Genomic DNA, 20,913 nt, shown 5'->3' with positions numbered 1-20,913 from the left:
AAGCAGACAACCAATTAAAAAACAAAACAAAACAAAACAAAACAAATGAACAAACAAAAAAACAAAACAAAACAAACAAAAAAAAAAACAAGGGAAAAAATGAGACAAACACATAAAATATAAAAACTCAGTGAAAATAAAACAACATAGGAAAAAAACTTACAAACCTGCTCAATGTCATTTTACATGGATGGATGGATGGATGGGTGGACAGATACTTAGATTGCACCCACCCCATCATCTCACCATCTAATCATTTTGATAAGGGGCACAGTTTACAGGGGGAGGTTTCACACTGAATGCATACCATTCTTTCCTAGTCTTACTATGTAACATTTTAAAAAAATCATTTTACAGACAAGAGAAGAGGGCTGTTTGGGATGCTGCTAGCCTCTTGAATCCACCTTGAGATGTATGTGAACAAATCTGTCCAAAAGCACGAGTCATTACTTAGTTCCTAAGTCCCAGATCTAGGGAGAGCCCCTGGGGATTCGGAGAAACACAACTAGGAGGAGTGTCTGGCTATTACAGGACTCATCACAAAGGAACAGTGTGAAGAGACAAATAAAAATGTGGATTTTGTCTTTCTTTATGTTGTCTCTTCTTGTTAGTGAGCTTTGAAAGCCATGAGCCCAGGCTTGTGCACTGCAGTAGTTAAGCAGTTTCCAGGCATCCGAGCTGGATGCCGTGAGTCACACCAGGATGCATGTATCAATAAAAGATATATGCCACTCTTTCTACAAAAGAGCAGTCAAACCCGCTAATATCTCTCTATCCCTGCTGGTTTCCATGACCAGCACTAGTGTTTGTACCACATCTGGCCAAAACTTTTCAGCTCTCTTCTGCTTCTGCACTGAAGTCTCTGGCACAGCTTCCACCTTTGTTGGGAGTTATGGAGGTGCATTTTATGCATGCAGGTTTTCAGCTTTCTTTTGCAGTATTTATCTTATGAGAAGCCTAGTTATTTTCATGATTGCTGCTGAGATTAATGTTCTGGAGCCATTGAGAAGAGCAATCCTCTGTCAATAATGTGCCTTGATAAGTGAACTCAGACGTTTCATTGGATGTAGAATCACAGCTTCGAAACATCACCTGAAAATATGATTTCAGCACATCCAGCCACTGCTCCTCTGCCCAGTTTCTGTTTAATATCCATTCACAAAGGAAATGTATAGTCATAGGCTTAGTAACAGAATTCAATAAATGCTTCAGGTGAAGGCAATAGTAATGAATCAGAGAAATGCCACAAAATGCCATGGCCTGTATATGAAATAATATTGAAAACAATATTGAAAATAGTACTGAAAATAACTAGCTTTAGATACAAAATCACCTCTTGGGTGGTGAGCAAGGACATTTACTGCAGCATTAAAAAAACCCTAAAACATAAAGGTTTCCTTGTTCAGACTGATTAGTATCTGATATCAGATATTATTTCACAAGAAAGAGCATGGCAAAATCTGACCAATATTAATATATGTATAACTTTGTTCACTGTGTCAGCTGTCATAAGCATCTCTGTGCTATATGAAGAGCTGCATATTAAATTCCAGAGAATATGACAACAGCCTATGATAGAAAAAAAGGAAATTTAGCCATTTCCTGTTTTCCTAGACATTAGTACTGTACGTAAGGAGAAAACATGGTGTTGGCTACTGTTGCTAAAGGAAATTATTGCTGGATTTTTATCAGATTCTGTTATGGAATAAAGAATTAGAAACTTTGAATTGCCAGACAGACATTATGCCTTATGTTTCATTTTACACATCACTTTTTAATGCTGCTTTTACAGGGAAAAAGAGTTACAAACCTGAGATCACAGCAAATGAAAGCTTGGCTTTCTCCTGAGAGAGGTATTACACCAAGGTCATTTGTGGTTATTACACTCCCTAAATATCACTTTGCTGCCATGATTAATTTACAGTGACACCAGGTCGCCAAATGGAGGTTGCCAATTTGTGAGTAACCATGTAGTAACAGAGTCATCCATTTGGCGTTCTGGAAGGGTGCACTTGACTCATTGCTGATCCTGTACAAAGAATAGTTTTAATCAGGTCACGTCAAGTAGAAATGAAATGCTGTGGAAATGGGAAAATATTTGTTAGATGGATGAATCTCTTTTTTTGAAAAATCCGTATTAAAAATAATAATAATAGCTACTTCAGACAAAGTGCCAGCAGGATTTCTCCATCATATCTGTATCACAAAAGAACTTGAACATAATTTTATGTTCAAAGAATTAATGTCTTCTGCCAGATGTACAGAGAGATTTTTGAAAACTATATGGGATCTAAAAAGCAACAGGAAGATCAAACTTTAAAAATTTACCTCCCTCCCTACATACAGTTAAATTCTTAACAACCACTGATAACCTCTTCACTAATACATTTTCTCCAGAAATTAAGAAATTTTCCCAAGAATTATGGAATTCAGTCTTTGGGACTTACACCACGTCCAAGGTATTAGTCCTTGAACAGGTGACTTTTACTGAAGTCAGAACAGTAACCAAATCGGAAACCACTCTGGTCTTCAGGAGAAGAACCTTGAATTACTCCAACTGACTCAGCCAGGTCATTTCAACCAAAACATTCAAGAGATTGTGTCATGCACTGTCATACTGGTGCTCATGCTCATCAAGACTATAGACTTATTAATATGTCTCAGCTCTGAGAGGCTGTAATCCATGAAAGAGATGAGACCTGCATTCCTTTCCACAAGGAACCCTTCATTCCTCCAAGTGCAATGAAGTAGAAATAGAATTATATGAGATAGAAAAAAAAATAAACAGGAAAAAAATAGAGAAAGGTAAGGAATAAAAGGAAAAATGAACATTATAATTTTCAACATCTAGTTCAAAACTACAAGGTATGTCACCAAAATGAACACAGTATAGATTCTCAACTGTCTGAAATTCTCTTCTTCTCCTGCCACACATATGAGAATGTCTACTTCCCTAGCAGAGACCCTTTAATTCCTGGTGAAATTCAGGTGGGAAGAAAGGCTCTCCAGATCAGTGCTTTCCCTCCTAAAGTTACTCACTGCTGACCAGCTGAATGTCCTTTACTTGGAGGTAGGCACAGATAATTGTTTATCACCACTAGTGAAAGCGTGAATAAACCACTTCTCAGTAAATGTGAAAACTGCCTATTCTTAATTGATGGCTCTAGTCTATTTTTGCATCTTCCTTTCAGCAAGTTGGCAGAGGAGGTATTTTCTCCCTCTCCTTATGTCTCCTCAAGCTTTTCTCCAAGATGGATCCAAAAAAAAAAAAACCAAACTGAAAATGTCCTGTGGGGATTACCTCCTGAGCAAACAGAATCAGATGAGGTGATCGAGTTAGCCAAACAAGCCAATTTTCCACTGCACTTATCTTTCTGGACCAGATGTGACTGCATACTCCCAGCCCAGCCTCAGTAAGCCTGTGCTGTATTTTGTACTCTATTACCTACAATTCTGTGCACCTAGAAAATCTCCAGTACTGCCTAGGTGACATGCTCTAGTTGTACTCTAAGCAGCTGCTGTGGCAGCAAAATATGGAAAATGTTGCCCTTTATGCCAGATGTGTTTTAAAAATCAGAAGATTCCTCCTTTTTTTTTTTTTTTGCAGGAGCGGGACAGTGGGGGGGGTAGTGTCATATCTACAGCCTTTCAATAAATGACCTGAAAGATTCATCAGTCATTTCTAGACTTGGAAAGGAAGTAGAAACCCTGGAGTATTAACTGGTTATTCGGGGGGAGGGGGGAGGAAAGTGGTTTTAAATAGACTTTGTGGTTCTTGGTTATGATGTGCCAAAAGACACTTTTTTGCTGTGTCTGCTGAGATAAGCAAGAACTCAAGAACTGTAGAAAAGCTAAGAGGAATGGCAAGCATTAATATTTTAGAAACAATGTAAATTGCGCTAAAATCCTGACATAGCTGAACAAGGAGCAAACAGCAGAAAACAAACAGTATTATTCAGCTTCTCTATACTCAGAGGGCTAAGAAAGCTTGATTATTTTTTTTTGCTCAGAGGCTGCAGAGAACAGACACTGATTCAGGTTGACGCTTCTTTACATTTATAATGGGCGTACAGTTCTTGTAATGGCCAAGCCTACAAAGAGATCATTAACTAGAGCAGAAGCAGCGGCAAAGCTCAAAATTCACAAGGGTGTCTCCACTTACAGAACTGCAGTAAAAGCAGCTGTGTTCAACAACTTTGCCCAGCCAGCAACAAATCTTCTGTCAAAAAGTGGTCCCAAGACATGGCTTCCTATTCGGTGTGACTTAACCCTACCCCACACACATCAAAATGCTTTTGTCAGAACACATGCTGGGCTGCCTCTCCGAGGCTGTTGCTCAGGAAACACCTTGGGCTGCATGTTCTCGTGTCTGCCTCAGTCCTTTAAAGAAAAGAAAACAATTCAAAGATATTTACATTCAATATAGGCTTTTCTGACTGTTTTTTCTCCCCTGAGGAAGCAGGTGAACTTGTTCAGTAATGAGGCCAGAATCCAGCTACACATTCAGACATGTGAATTCATGTACTTAAATGTGGGTAAGACAATAAGGAGTGTGTTGCCCATGTTATAGTAGTATCATTGGAGACTCTCTGGCACATCTGAGATGAGTATGACACAGGACACTACCTCCCATCTGGACCACAGGCTGTGTTAAAACTGCTTGAGCAATTTTAAAACCACCAATGTTAAGGTGCCTGAAGACAGCCCCAATATCCTGTCAGTGCAGTCGGAGACAGTTTTCCACTGCCTGAACACACTTACCTCCTGCTATGTTAGATGGTCTAAATAGTCAAGATACCTGCATGTAGCTGACAAATTAGACCCTGGACTTGCAGGATATTCAAACCCTATTGGAGTGGCAGCACAACAGCAAGCCTAAGTCCTGGTGGCTAAAGTGTCGTTCAAGACTCAATGCAGCTGCCCTAAAGTAAGACACACACTATAATTTTAGATGCCCCAAATGTCCAAGACCTCCCCCTCAAGCCTGCAGATATGATCCAGAAAGCCTCACCTTTTAGAGCTATTGATGAGAAGAGGAAAAATAACCAAGAGTATTCAAATGGCACCAGATGTCTATGTTTATTCAAGTAAATCCCAACAGATGAAATATAGTGAACTAGTCATTTGGCCAAAGGCACATGGGACTCTAACAGCTGTCCCCGCTCCACTGATGAATAAACTCCTGACTATCTGTGACTAGATCTTGCGTTGACTAGATCTGGCAAGAGTGAGACTCTGCTTGTATGCAGACACTTTCATTTGAACGTACGGGTTTTATTATCTGTGTAAACATAAAGACAAATTTTTAGCCTCTTTAATTATATTGCTCCTACACCCTAAATGCCAAGGGAATTTAAGTATCCTCCTAACCATTAGGCTATCATAAGACCATGGATTTCTTGTGACCTACATCCAGTATGACTCCCTTACACACCTAGGTGAGGTACACTGGACTGTTGTTCTGAGAGGTTAAGCCTTCCGTGACAGGAATGCTTTTGGAGATCACCACATCCTGGGCAGATACAGCAGGATATGTGACAGTTTGACAAAATCTCTTCCTACAACTGAACGGGCTGGCCCATTTAAAGTTAGATGGTCTTCAGAAGGACATCAGATCCACACTAGCCACAGTGCGAAATATGAACCTGGATGAAACACGCACATCAGAGCATTCTCTAATTGCTCTCAGAAGCAATTAGAATCTTCTTCTATTATTGATGATAAGACAAAATGAAATCAAACAGAAATTGGTCAGAGAAAGCCTGTGAGCTGCCATGCAAAGCTAGCCATAGCTTCTCATGGATAGCATGCAATAAAGAGCAACTAACCTTTCAAAAACAAGGAGAGCAATCCACACGAATATTCAGCAATTTCAGATCACTTCTGGTTGCTAACAGCTGTAGCCATTTTCATGGACAGGATACTGGGCAAGATGGAAATCCTCTCTGAGCCAGAAGGTCAAATCTTACATCCTTGCTTTTTTTAATCAACTTTCACCTTGAAATCGCTGATTTAATTCTAGAATGAGTAATTTATCTACAGCAGCCATTTCATTTGTAGAGACGTGTGACAGATGGAGATCTGTTCCTTTACAGCCCAGGGCATCTCTACCTTCCAAGGTCTCCATCCTGCTGCTTCCAGGCATCTCTGAAGAATTATTTCCTTTTCTATCTTTAGTGATTCATAACATCGTGGTCTGCAGTCCTCTGTGCTGGGTTGCTGGCTCTGTATTCTCACTGTAATAAGCCTTACCACAGGAGTCCGGATGGGATCCCCCAGCATTGTTATTTCACATCATGGTACTAGTGAAACAACAGGACATGCAGTTTCAGGCTGGATATTTTTGGCAATTGTGTTTGGTTCTTATATGTTCACGCTCCCCTGGGATTATTCTCATGTAAGCTTTCAAAGGCCACTGGCAACAAATGAGTCTCATCTTGCAAAGCTAGAACCTATTACGATGAGACTAAACCCTTCCTTGGTGCAGCAAAGCAGCTGCCATTCTGTGAACCTCCAGAAGCAACACAAAATTTATTTTCCCTTAACCATGACTTCAACAGAGAAAGTCCTTTCTTCTCCCTTACTTTCACAATTATTTTTAAGACATATTTATTTTTCCAGACCAGCATGAACAATGCTGTCATCAATGCCAAATTTGAATACTGATAGAGAATTGTGTGTGCTCAAGTGAGAGTGATATGAAATATTCTTAAACTATATTTGGTACCAGGCATCGTGAACGTTTGTCATTAGTAGGCTAGACTGTGCTATCATTATTTACTGTCTGAGCACATACCCACATGAGGAGTCTAACAAACATCAGCAGCATAGCCTGGTATGCACACTAATTACAAAATAGATCATATTCTTATAAAAAACATATACAAAGGGTTGATCTGCCCCAAATCCCTTGCAGTCTAAATGTGAGACAAAGATAGTAGGTAAAGACAGGCAAGAGAGAACAGAGAAGCAGTGATACACTATTTTCTCAGGGTACAATACCAGCAGAGAGAAAAAATGTCAACCTTTTATCAGCCTGGCAGCTGTAAAATGCACAGATAATTTTTAACAGAGATTCAAAGCAGAAAAAAAGGTAGCTTTACTGATGCCTATAAAGAGAGCTTCCTGAGGACAAAGAGCAGCAGGGAATAAAGTGTGCATCTTTGTAACAAAGGGGGATGGAGATTTTTACTCTAGGATGATTGGAGGCTGCTTTTTCGTGGGGGAGAGTTACCTGCAAAAGCACACTTGATGCTTGTGAGCAGACTAAGACTGTATTTGTCAAGGTCAGAGAAAGGAATGCTGCAGTAATCAAGAAATTAAAAGCTAAGAGCCTGAATAAAAAATTCAGTTGGATGGATGGGTAGGAAATACCATACCTTAAATGTTATGCATGAAGTGCGTGAAAGATGCAAGCGTAGACTGGTTTTAAGGAATAAGGACAAAATCAAAGAAAATACTGGAATTTGGTAAAATCACAACCCCTTTTATGGGGCTGGATGTCATATAGGCTGGAGATGCTGTTCACAGTGGCCTGAAAAAGGGATGCAAGAAAGAATTGGAGAAGAAAATTTATTAAGTGTTTTTTTAAAGAAAGCCAAAATGCCTCAAGATAGGCTTCTAAACTGTCTCAGAACAAAAAAAAAAAGCTCTATATAACAAAGGACTTCGTATTTTTTAAGCAGAAAGAGGTAAAAACAGAAGAATGCACTGTTAGATGTTTAATTTAGTGTATAACCATTCACATCAGTAGAGGATATGAACATGCAGTGACTTACTGCTGGCTTCTGAACCTTTTCCATAGCTCACACAGTCAGTGCACTTGCTGGAGAGTATACGTAAAGTTAAGTGGTTGAAAAACCTAAATGCTTTCTGCTCCCTGTAGTAGCTAAGCTACTAAAAAGATCCTTCAGAGTCAGTAAAATTAAAAACTTTATCTTTAAAATAGGTCCACTGGATCTGTTCAAGAACTGCATATTGAATTGCTTAGCACACCATTTGCTGCACAGTGTTTTATTTCTGAAATTATTGCATCTCAAACTAATGATTCATCCTGCTATGTAGATACTTGCCTGAGATTATGAATGATGGGTTGACCAACCAGATCAACAATCCAGAAGTAGATGTGGACATCACAAGGCCAGACACCTTCATTCGACAACAAATCATGGCCTTACGTGTCATGACTAACAAACTGAAGAACGCATATAATGGGAATGATGTCAACTTCCAGGACACAAGTAAGAAACCATTAATTGTCGTTACATAAATGTCTTTTTGGAACACATTTATTAACTGGTTCCATTGCAGTGACTTTCTTTAGTATTTGTGCTCTGCACTGCTGACAACATAAGAATTCTTTTTCTGTCACATGAAACTCCAGTTATATAGTTCTTTCTTTTGCTTCTTTTATTAATCTTCATATCTAGTGTATCAAGACATTGAGAGCTTTCCATAATGCCAACAGTCCACTTCTTTGTCAGAAGAGCACTTAATCATCTAATTAAGTAACAGTGGCTTTCATTTGGATGCTTTGCTGAATGAAATTTAGCATCACCACCACTTTCCCAATGTGCTTATTCACACTGGATAAACCCCAATGTGTTTATCCCGCTGAGGTGCCAGATGGAAGGGAAATGGAGAAAAGGGGTGAAAGCTATAACCAACAACACTCATGCTGTTTCCCTCACTCCTTTGTGCCAGGTGATGAAACCAGCGGCTCAGGCAGTGGAAGTGGCTGTACAGATGACATCTGTCCCACCGAGTTTGATTTCATCACCACTGAAGCACCACCTGTCGACTCAGACAGGAGGGAGGTGGAGGCTTCAGCCACACAGCCTGGCTGGTCACTGCAGACGTTGCTTGTCATCTTCATCAGTCTCGTACTGCAGAGACAGTGGAGATAATCCTGGATCTTGTGGGTGAAACTGTGTTTTAGCTACAGAAACAGCCAACTTTCTTCTTTTCTTATACTCTTGGACAATGGACCACGCCACAAACACTTGCAGTTTTCTACAAGAGAGCAGTACTGCAACCTGCTTCCCATTTTAGTTTTCCCAAAGAGTACCAGGTACCAGACTGAACTGCTTCCTGCTTTTTTCAGATATCTCTGAAGACGATATCCACTCTTGAGAGAATTCTTTCTCAAACCTTTATTACAGGAGACTTTCTGAGCTTCATTTCCTTTTATGCTGCAAAAGGGAAAAAGGATCTTACGGTGTGTGTTTTTCCCCCATCAGAGAAAAAAGAGGGGGGAAGAAACTAAGAAAACAGTTTTCTTTCTGAATCAGGCCTGATTCAAGGCTGCTGCATTTCAACAGAATATCAATGAAACAAAAAAAAAAAAAAAAACACAAGAAGGGAACAAAAAAATGCAACCATTCTTCGCTGACAGCCAGGTTTCCTTAGGAACTTCTGTAGGATGATTCAGGTCATCAGAATGATCATTGTTATAGGGAGGAAGGCTGGATTTTTTTTCCAACACAAAAGTATGTCTCAACAGTGAATGTCTTGCACTCCATGTGCCAACCACATCAGATTGGTATGAAGGCAGTGATGCTGAAAAATAAGTTTACCTTTTAGTATGGTAGTAGCTCCACTAGCTTCAGAATATCATGTTACAGTTGTTTAGTATTTAAATCTTAATGCCCAGTAAAAATATGAGTACTAGCACAGTTTCTTTTAGGATTTATCCATGTTATGCAATTGGCACAGTTTTCCACTTAGCTCACCGCTGTGAGCTCATCAGCCATGACGGTAATATAAACAACGCTCTTGACCCCTCAAGGGTTCGGACAGAAAATAATCTCTTGTGATAGAATCTTTTTCCTTTTGTTACTGTTCTGACATCGATTAGAACTTTCTGCTACTATGTTCATTATCCTACCAAAATGGCAATTCTCTAATGGACTAACAGCAACTGGATCAATAGTGTGTTTCACACCTAACTACATCTTTCATATCAGTTAATTTGAGTATCACAAGGATTTTGTCTACAAAATCTCAGAACAAACAAATATATAGTACTGACATGGAGATTTCTTTCACTTTTTTAGTCTTAGTATGATCATCTATTTTTATATATATAAATATATATAAATCACAGATTTTAACTTCTTAATTACAAGCTCAGGGTTGACGCTTCTTTGTAAGAAAAAAAACTTTTGGTCAACCAGCTCTTCTTTTTTTTGTGCTGCTCTGGAAAGTAGCCCTTTAATGACTGGTAAGCATGAAAATCAAAGAAGAGAATTTTTTACGTATCCAGTTGTCCATTTCTTAACAAGTTTGCAGGATGAGGGAGAAAACCTCTCTCATATGTATGCATTTGTGGGGGGCATGTGAGTTTGTATGATAGGCCTAGAGAAGGACTAGGAAGTTAATTGTGATGGCAATTGTACTCTCAGATTCTTCAAGCATACCTTGCTTTAATAATCATTACCTAAATGACCATGGTCCTGGATAGAGTTTTTTGCGTCTGGTCATAAGACCCAAGGTGGAAGCTGTTTCAATCCTGGTCAAATGAGTGTCAACAATTAGACATCAAAATCTTCCTTCTTCCATCAGCCGCAGACAACGGACTTCTGGGGCAATGCTGTGTGGTGTTGAAATGATTTGTCAGAAATTTATTTCCTGATTCTTATGTTGACTCTGGAAATGGTATAGACAAATTGTAGTAACACTGTAAATCCAGCCAACCACATTACAATTTAGCAGCAGAGCAGGTAGATCTTATCCATTGCAATCACTTTTTCTTGTCAAATTATAATTAGCTATCGATTTAGGCATGAAATTAAAATAGAAACACACAGCACGTTAGGATAAAGTATACTTAAGCACTTTTACCAGAAAGTATTTACAAACTATTTATATAATATGTCTAATAACAAAAAGCATAGGTTTTGAGCCACTTGTATTCCATACTTTTTCTTTTTCCTGTTTATTTGTTTGCTTGCTTCAGAGTATAACGATAGCATCATAGAATGATAGAACCATAGAATCATTTGGGTTGGAAGAGACTTTAAATATCATCTAGTTCCAATCCCCCTGCTATGGGCAGGCATGCCATTCACTAGATAAGGCTGTTTAGGGCCCCATCCAACCTGGCCCTGACAGGTGGTCTGTTCCTCTGGGCCCAGATTAGTGTGCATGAGTCACTGTCTAAGTGTTCAGATCACACAAGTCTTACACCAGCCATAGCAATGTGTCCCACTTCTCCAAGGGTTCCCCCTGGAGCAGGTCTTGTCATTCAGTATTTACTGTTTCTAGGAAGTTTAAGCCAATTCTTATTGGCTTTTTTCTTTTGCCCTGGCACAGCAGGTACCAAGCACAGGGTCTTTGTTTTTAATTTTTTTCCTAAACTTGCACATGCATCATTTTACAGAGAGAACTCTTTAAAAATCTCCCCTGGTCCATCTCTTTCTACCCATCTCCACATCCCTTCTACCCATCTCCACATCCTTTCTACGCTTCTCTTTAGCAACTTTGTTTCAGGAGAAGCTGAGTGTGATTTTGACTTCTCCCACTGTGTGTTTATTCAGTGGTAACTGATACTATTATTCTCCATCTGGAAGCTTATCAACCGGCAACAAAGTCCAAGGCCTCTAAGGCAAGTCCTCTGTTGTACCTGCTCCACACTGCTAGTAAAGGAGCTGATGGACTCATCAGGTCTTTATGTTGGCCTCAGCCCACACGTAGTGATCTGGTGACTATTTTCAGCTGGTGCAACCAAGGTGAGTGTCCAGGGTGTTCTCAACTGTTTGTAGACCTCCACGGACTTTTGGACAAGGAGGAAGAGGGATCCCTAAGAACTAGGATGTGTGCTAAAGGCTGTTCTCACTCGGGGAGCTTGCAGCAGGGACCCTCCTCTTCTTGGACTGGATCTTACAAACTGCTGCTCAAAAAACAAACCAGCCTAATCTTTGTCAAAATGTAATTGTATCGAGGGAGTTCTGCCAGAAATTTATGTCTTCCATAATATTATTTCTCCTCTTATTTTCCTACTATGCATGGTGATATCTTGTCAGGAGATGGAGATGCCTTTTCGTGAGGTATTGTGCATACATTTCTTTAATAGTCCCTAAAGGTTAAATACTCTGTTCCTACATTGCATTTTTCTGAGATTAAGAGAGCTATTACATCTGCAGAGGAAATTAATTTGGGAATGAAAGAAAGAAAAGAAAGAGCATTCGTGTTCATAAATATGAGACTCTACATAATTTCCAATGTTCCTATTTGCACATCCTTTGCATCCAATAACTCTTCTAATAAGGTAATTTTTTGGTGTGCCACAATTTAAATTTCTCTTCTGTTAGCAGCCAACAAAGTAAGAAATTATAAAGAAGACAATTACCTGTTCAAGAAAGTGGAGCTAAGTCCTAAGGAAAAGTCCTTTGGTTGTGTAAACCATCTATTCCGCACAATCCAGAAATTCTTGACATTTCGTGTTCTTTTAAAGTGGAGACTAATAAAAAATTAGATGCAATTACTTACATAACCAGTGCTTCAGAGCCCTGTGAGGTTTTTCTTTTCAATATTAACTGAATTGCTTTGGCACCAACCCCAAATTTTTAACGTTTATTGTATTGCAGATTTTTGTACTGATAACTCAGTACATAGTATTATAACTGCAGTGCAGAATTCCTGAACTCTGGCCAAACTTAGACATTCCAAAAGAGACAATCAGAAGAAAAAAATTGAAAAAAGGGGGTAGAGATTTCCAGCGAAAGAGTAAAAGGACAGGAACCTGTGCCTCGGTGTTCTGGTAAGGGTTGATCTATCGCAATACCCTAAGAGATATCACAGAACTCTGTCCATGGAAAACTCCCAAAACCTGAACGTCAGACACAAAAATCATCCCAGTTGTGTGGGATTTTTATGAAGGATTATTCCCACAGATGTACAAACCAGTTTCACCTGCTTCCATGCAAAATGTCTTTACTGTGCGAGTAGCAGCACACTGGGACAGATTGCCCAGAGAGGTTGTGGAATCTCCCTCACAGGAGATATTCAAGAACCATCTGGATGCAATCCTGTGCAATGTGCCCTGGGATGACCCTGACTGAGTAGGGAGGTTGGAGCAGGTGATCCACTGTGGTCACTTCCAACCTCACCCATTCTGTGATTCTGTGATTCTGTGAGCTGGAGCTGTTCTTGGGAGCTGGACTACACGTGCAGTGTCTCAGTAGGCAGCAGTTGCCTTCAATTTACTGACTCTGAATCATTATCAAATGTAACTATACTTATTCACTGAGACATTTATTACTTCAACGTGAAAAATAAATTACAGCACTGATGCAAGTTGTGTTTTTTGTTTTTAATTTGCTTCCAAAGGTAACCCATTAAAACTGAACACAGAAAATTTTAGAATGATTATGCATGTTTCAACAGATTTCATTTTGGATATTAAGAAGAAATCCTCATTTCAAAGACCACAAAATGATATTTACTGTATTAACCTGCAAATGTTCAAAGCTACTAAAGGAGAATGAATAGAGTTAACAACAGTGGAATATTACATAAAATTGCAAAAGCCATAATTTTAATGGGAAATTCAGCAATCAAAGGCTAAATCTTAGCATCAGGACTGAGATTATGTTGTCAGAACACAATAGACTCAGTAATGCCTACTTTCAAGAAAGTTAGGACAGGTGATGTACTTAATATGGCAATGTTTTCATTACAGCTACTCAGAGGGACTGTGAGGATCATATTGACATGTGTAATTATGATCATTTTTTTGATAAAACAATGATAAAGACCAGAGTACCTTGGTAACAGGGTACATGAAAGATAAATGTTATGATAGTAAGCATTGTCTAATCTGTTAAACAGTATAGGAAATGTAATGGAAATCAATGAAATTGATTTCTGGAAGTTTCAATGTAATTGAAGCTAATTTTTAAAGTAAAATTCTAGCACCTGACAGGAGTGATGGTCTCAGATTAGTTTAGTCAGAACATTTTTCAACTGTTTATCATATTCAAATCTGCTGACCAAAATAACCAATCAATCACTTGAGGGTAATTTGACAACATAACAGGAAATGTTTGTTTACAGTACTTACTTACTTTTTCTACTAAACTGATTGTGCATCATATGTGATCATATAACAAACGTGTGCATTTCACCTGTGTGAAGTCCTGTCACCATGACAATGCAAATGAGAGCTTTGTCATTAACAAGGATTTTGACTATAATCAGGGAGAAAAAAGAAAGTCTCTTTTTTTCTGGAAGCTGTTCATATTTGGTTTCTTTCTGACTCTCAATAAAAAAACAACATTGTCCATAAAAAAGTGACATTACCATCATCACCTGTAAGCTTCCAAAGTTTACTCTGAAAGAGTTGCAATCTTTCTGCCTGGCTTCCCCACAGCCAAGGTCTCTGGACTGTCCAGAAGTTGAAGAAAGTCGTGTATGGTTGTCTATGACTTGAAGTCTACACAATTAAATCAAACCATTTAAAGAAAATGGGTCAGTATTTCAATCATCTCTCATTTCACCTTTATTTTTAATTATGCAGCATTGATAATTAACAGTGTAACACACATGAAAGGTTTTTGTAACACGCTGTGCTAAAAAAAACCTTCTTCCTTTTCCTCCTTTTTTCTGGCACCAGAAAAATCTGTGAGGCTTCATACTTATAGCAGTAAGGCAGCATCTGGTGTGTAGTTTGTTTATTAAATTCAGAACAGCTGCATTACTAAGAGGAGTTGTCTTTTTCTTGAGAGGGAACAGGGAATGGGAGTGTCCATTTGTCATTAGCAAAAAAGAGGTACAGAATGGCAAATATTTATTTTAGATATAGTAGGGGTCCATCCATCCATCAGCATTTCTGAAGACATTTTAAAGCCAAATTTCCACAGAATACAAACCTACTCCCACTAAAATATAAATCAATATGATTTTTTTTCCCTGAAAAAATACAGATTATATGGCTTACAGTTCCAAGCATAAGTGAAGTTGGAAAGAAATTTGCCTTCTCCAAAGTGGGATGCCAGCCATTTAGACAGCTCTGCTGCTTTCAGCTCCTGGAGCTGCTTTTGTACCTCTCCTGAGCTCCCATGCAGACCACCCAAAGAAAGGAGCCTCCTGGGTATGCAGGTTGTCCCTGTGGATGATGAAGCTTGTTTTTCCAAGAGAGTTAGAAAGATAATTGAGGAGTGAGTCAGGGAAGCAGTGACTTCACAGTGAGGCCCAGTAGATATATATGACTGTGGTGAATTAACAGTAAAATCAGGTGAGGTACAGCTGGTACTCCTCACATGTGTCCAGCTCTTCCTTTCAACCTACTGCCTATGAATTTTCAGTGTAATCTAATTATAACCATCTACTGATGGACATAGCAAAGGCACAAATATTGCTTCACAAGTCAGTGGTGTTCTGGTAGTCTGCTGCAAAGTTTCTCTTCTCAGTTTCCTGGTAGATGTCTCATTCTCTGTCTTTCGGAGTGTGAGGAAGAGTTTACTACCTTAGACAGATTTTTGTGTGACAATAATACTTTTTTCCTTTTTAAAAAAGTGTTATTTAAGCACGAAAGTTGTTCACATCTGTCATAAAGATTTCTCAATTTCACTATGCATCTAGTGAGTTTTCTTCTCAAGCCTGAAGACGACAGTCTCAGGGGCTTTGGAAAAAGCCCAAACTCCATTAGTCCTCTAAGTTTCTTAGAGGTCTCTCATGTTCCACTAAATACTCCAAACACCAGCTTACAGGTGGACTGTGCTCCTTCTTCTCCCTCCTCTCCTCACTCCTCACCTCAAAGTATCATCCTGGGCTTGAAAAATCTTTCAAAATGAATGTTTCATCTAAGCTAGTACCTTAAAAGACAAAAAAATCCTTTTTGTCATGTCTGTGTTTCCTAATGTCAAATATTTCTAACTAAAGCTCCCTGTGTGCCACACATCCTATCTGTCTTTGAGTCACCAGTGTCACTGTGACAATTTTCTACTCCAGGCTGAACTGTCTTTTCAATCATTTTAACTCACTGGATTTTCTATCTCCCTTCGCTAGATTTCTGTGCCTTTGCTAACACTTAAAGCTTCTATTTTCAGATAGAGGAGAGGATGTAGCAAAAAAGAAGTTTGGTTCACTTACTTTGGGGTATTTTTTTCAGGCTTTGCCAGATCCCACCTTTAGCTTTTATTCTTTACTCTAAACATGCTCTGCTGGGTGTACGTTCTTGATTATCTGACATAAATCCTGATGACTCCTTTTTCAATATAGTGTATAGTTAGAACTTATGGACTAGGTATTGGGGCATTCATTCTGTTGTGGCAAAATTCTGTTTCTTCCTTATAACTGTAGCAGACAGTTTCCATTTTGTTGTCTGCCATGCTGATAAGCCAGCAAGGCCAATGGCAAAGAACTTGTGGATTTTCTGTAGCAAGATTAACTTAATGGGCAACAACTTCAGGAAACAATCCATATCACTTCTGTAATTGATTATTTTGAGGACTGGTGTTGGGTATTTTTTATTTCCTTTTATTTTATTTTAACATTCTGTGCTTCATTTGATTTACTTTACACATTGGCTATGTGTGTATTATGTTGTACACATGTAATATAACTACGGATTAACAGTTTCAGTCTTTAGATAACACAGAAGAATTTTAAGTAGTTGGTCAATCTTAGTTTGTTTCTAAGAGCTACAGAGTGATGATCAGTCTTAAAAATCTGCCCAAATAGAAATCCAAGGACTTCAGATTTCATCTTTGTGCTATTAGTTGAGTTTGAGGCTCCAAGAATATTTTGTAAATAATTTGTGAATATGTGCGTATACTTGAGGGGAGAGAAAGGAGCATTTGCATCTCAGAAATCTTCTGAAGCTTCTTTTCAACTTCTGCCTAATCTGAATACAAATTTACAAATGAGCAATTTGCATTCAGATGTTCAGGACTGTCAAACTATATCAATTGATGGACATTTATATACCAACTCCTCCCAGGTTACTTTGTTTTGCTGAGGAGCAATATCATTTAATGTCCTCTAGCAATTTTGTTATATTTATCAAATTCAAAGAAAGGGTGTTGTTTAAGTAGGTCAGATGTCTTAATTTAGGTGCCAATTGACATTTATACTTGCTTGTAAAACTTTTATGGCTCCAGATGTATGAACATTGCTTGAAAGCATGCAAATTATTAGCTCCAGTTTTTATGCTATATTTCTAGATAATATTTATCATAGTTAAATGTGAATTTATAGGGATGATATTTTAATGCAAGTCAAGTTTAGAATAATTCGTTTTAGACAGAAATAGGTTTGGGTAGAAAAAATCTCATTGAACATTAAACCTGCTTTTCTACTGATCCAATTCTAACATTTCAGCTTAATCTGATATCAAAAAGAACGAAAACCTACAGATCCCGTTTACAGATCATACCTGGAACTAAATGATAGTTTCAATTTTGGGAGAGTTCCAATCAAAATGAAAGTTAGAGAAAAATCCCAAGTTATCCCAGCTCTAAGTACTAACTATAATGATACAGTATTTAGCAGCATATGTCAGTGTGTGTATATATATAGCAGTGTAGCAAGGCAGAGTTTGAACTTTTACAGAAAAGATTCTTTATGACTTTGTAACTTCAGAGAAGTAATGTACCAGGACAGAAATAGAAAAATATATACAATCATTTTGATACATTTGTGAAATAAGTTTCACAGAACCTCATATTTTTTGTGCAAAATGCCTTAAATGACTTTCTGTAGGGCTAATGCAATTGAATTTGTTTCTGTATATAGCCTTTTATAGTAATTACTTCAGATGTAACGCTAGGCTTTTCTTTCCACTGCAATCATATACAGCCTTACGAGTACTAGCAACAACAGACAATGAAAGCTCTGCTTTATTAGCTGTGAATGCACTTTTGGTCCACTTGTAGACTGAGAGTTTGGAAGCAAGAAGTGGTGACAGTGCCAAGAGTGCCAAGACCTTCATGATGGGCAATACCTGCATTCTCTCAGGCTCGAAATCCTTTCCCACCAACTCATTTTCCTCTCACGCAATCTGTCTTTATGAAAACCGGCTGTGACTTAGGGCCTCAGGTCATCCCACCAAGCACTAGGCACTTCAGGGAGCACATCACCTTTCTAGATCTCTACAGTTAGTCACAAGATATGGGCACCTGTGAAGAGGCTTACCTCTCTTCCCATCACAGCCTGGGATGACAAGGTTTGTCATGTAAAAATCTCACTTAAGTGCCTGGAGGTAGATGCCACTGGTGAGATAAGGGATCCAGCCTTCACCCAGACTCTCTCCTGTCCTTCTCTTTGTTGGCCCAATGGTGCCTCTTCATGCCAGAGCTGGAGTCAGGAGCCTGGAGAAAGGTCTCATCTGGGGAAGTCACAGTACAATGACTTTGTTTCTGGACAAATCAATCCTGATGTAACTAGACACACAACCAACATGCATTCGTTGTTCTGAATGCTGCCCAATGTTGTTACCTTTGCATTCTTCCTTATAAGTCATTTGAACCAGTCAAATATCCTAGTTTCCAGCAGAAAAGGCGACTTCCTTCAATATGCATATGCACAAGGGATGGAGCTTGTTTCCAAGACAAGTCTTTTCTGAAATCCCAGATGTCTTTCCAAGGCTGGTGAAAGCAGTGCACAGGGCTGAAGCTAGCTCAGAGAGTTAGCGAGGATTATGATGCACATAGCTGAAGGACAGAAAGCAAATTACTACAAGTTCCTCCTCAAGAGTGAGGAACTGCGATAAAGATACCCTTTGGGCTTAATCATTAATGCACTTAGTCATTTGTCAGTCTCAGCCCTTACTGCATCAATGAAAGGAAAATACACATCTAAGAGGTCAGTAGAGAGAGTAAGGTTAATATATACAGATTAATGCTGACAAACTGCTAACAGGCCTCCTGAAAAATAACTTATTGTTATGACAGAAATAACTTGTTAAAAGCTGAAAAATAATTAAATGCAGCTTCTTCTGTATCCCCCTCCATCTCTTGGGTCTCCATAATGAGGAAATCCTTTTTCATTCCCCATAATGAGGAAATACTTTTTCATTCCCCAACATACTTTTTGGGAGATTGGTACTTGAAATGTGGCAGAAACCAAAAGCCCTAGCTATAAAGCACCCATTCAGTGTCCAGTTTTCTGGGTCTCCTGCTCTTCCACTTTGTTTTCCTTTTTGCTTTTCTAAGAATGGCACATGCACACAGTATATGTCAGAATGCATCTCTCTGCCTGCATGCACATTTATTTACACATATACAAATATATATATATATATATCTCTATAAATACAGTCACAAACCAGTAAATTTGAAGTGCATATGCTATAAAAAATATTGGAAAGGCTCCATGTGCCACAATACTTGACACATAAGCAATGAGAAGAGTCTTAGGCAGGGACTTGTGCTTTAGAGATGATTATACTTTGTGTCTCCATAAATGTTGTTGAAATTTTCTGAAATATCTGTAAAAGGGTGAATCTGCAGAACTTAATTTGGCAACATCTGCTGGTACTGGTAAGGAAAACAAAAAAAAAAGACAACTATCCAGATAAAACCAGCAATGCATACAGTATCTCATTCGTGGTATTTTGGGGCTTTACTGATATGAATGTCATTATTTTTTGGGTTTTATTTGAACTTTAAAAAACATGTAGAAGCTCACCAAGCTTTCAGAACACCTACCTCCTTCCTTTCAGACTACAAATATTGCTAAATTATGACTTTTCTATATTTATGAAAGTATGTTCCTTAAAAATTAATTGGGTAAAATACAGATGATCAAAACCATCATCCTAGTTGGTGAGGGTTTTTTTAAAAAATGGAAATTCATAATGCATGGAAATTGGCTCTTACTTCTAATGGTATCACATGACTCCCCCTTAAATGAATTACAGATTTATAATCATACTGCTACTGTCCATCACTTAAGAATGACATGACTCAACAATACCTGACGGATTACCGCCACAGCCACGGGGTCTTTTTCATTTCTTTCTTCTCCATACACTTTCCTCCAGAAACTTTTGATTAGTAGAAATGCATTCAGATTTCCCCGTGGATAAAAAGAAGGGAAGTGTTTGACATTTTCAAGACAATCTCAGACAGTACTGCTCGGCCCATTGCTTTTCCATTTCCCCCTGAGTCTTTATGAAATCCAGCGCAAAACAGTCAATGTGATTTTCACAAAGCAGTGATCAGTAATGTAAATACCATTTCTTGCTTCAAGACTTATAATGAATTCTGTGTTTCTTAAGCTTGTTTCTTTCACAGTTTGTCATGTCAAGGATGTTAAAGAGGATATTTGGAAATCACAGAACAGTTAAACCATAAACCATTGTGTTTCTGTCCATTAGTAAGAAAAGTTTGACTGCAGGGATACTTTGTTGGAAGGGTTGTATTAACAGTCATTTACATATATATATATACACATATATATATATATATATATATTTGTAGAGCTGCACCTGCTTCTTTCATATACCTTAAAATTAGTGCCAGATAATGAATGTCCTCCTATGAAACTCATTTTTTGTATTGCATCTTCCTGAAATATAGACATTAGAAGACATTGCTGCTCAGCCAAGGCAATTTTGCCTGGAGCAATATTATGTTACTAAACAAAGGCATTTGAAAAAGGCCACATATTTTATTTTCTAAATCAATACTTTCTTTTGCTGCCTACTGAAAAAGGATAGGATTGTAATATTCAGTAACAGACCAAGATAATAACTAGCATTCTTAAAGATTAATTTTATTTGCCCTGCCTTTTGCCTACAAACATTATCCACATAATGCTTTTCAGACAGATTGTACCTTGTTAGTTTCTCTGTTTCATAGTATACATATATTAATGAATATGTATTTCCATTGACAACAGTGCAAGTTATTTCTCGCATAGTGTTATTCTACTGTTTATTCATGTGCATATTTTAAATTTGCAATGGCT

At 38.3% G+C, this 20,913-nt stretch overlaps 1 protein-coding gene across 1 annotated transcript in view; it reads left to right on the top strand.

Moving 5' to 3' along the window:
• GPC6 (glypican 6) overlaps window positions 1–20,379 on the top strand; it is a 772,169-nt gene extending 751,790 nt beyond the window's left edge. Inside the window, exons 9-10 of the mRNA XM_032679241.1 lie at window positions 8,065–8,240; window positions 8,704–20,379. Coding sequence (XP_032535132.1) covers window positions 8,065–8,240; window positions 8,704–8,906 — 379 coding nt within the window. The 3' untranslated portion in view covers window positions 8,907–20,379. The remainder of the gene's footprint in view (window positions 1–8,064; window positions 8,241–8,703) is intronic.
• Window positions 20,380–20,913: the final 534 nt, after the last annotated feature.

Source organism: Chiroxiphia lanceolata, chromosome 2 (assembly GCF_009829145.1).
Source record: "Chiroxiphia lanceolata isolate bChiLan1 chromosome 2, bChiLan1.pri, whole genome shotgun sequence".
Lineage (NCBI taxonomy): Eukaryota > Metazoa > Chordata > Aves > Passeriformes > Pipridae > Chiroxiphia > Chiroxiphia lanceolata.
This window is presented reverse-complemented; position numbering and strand designations above follow the sequence as displayed.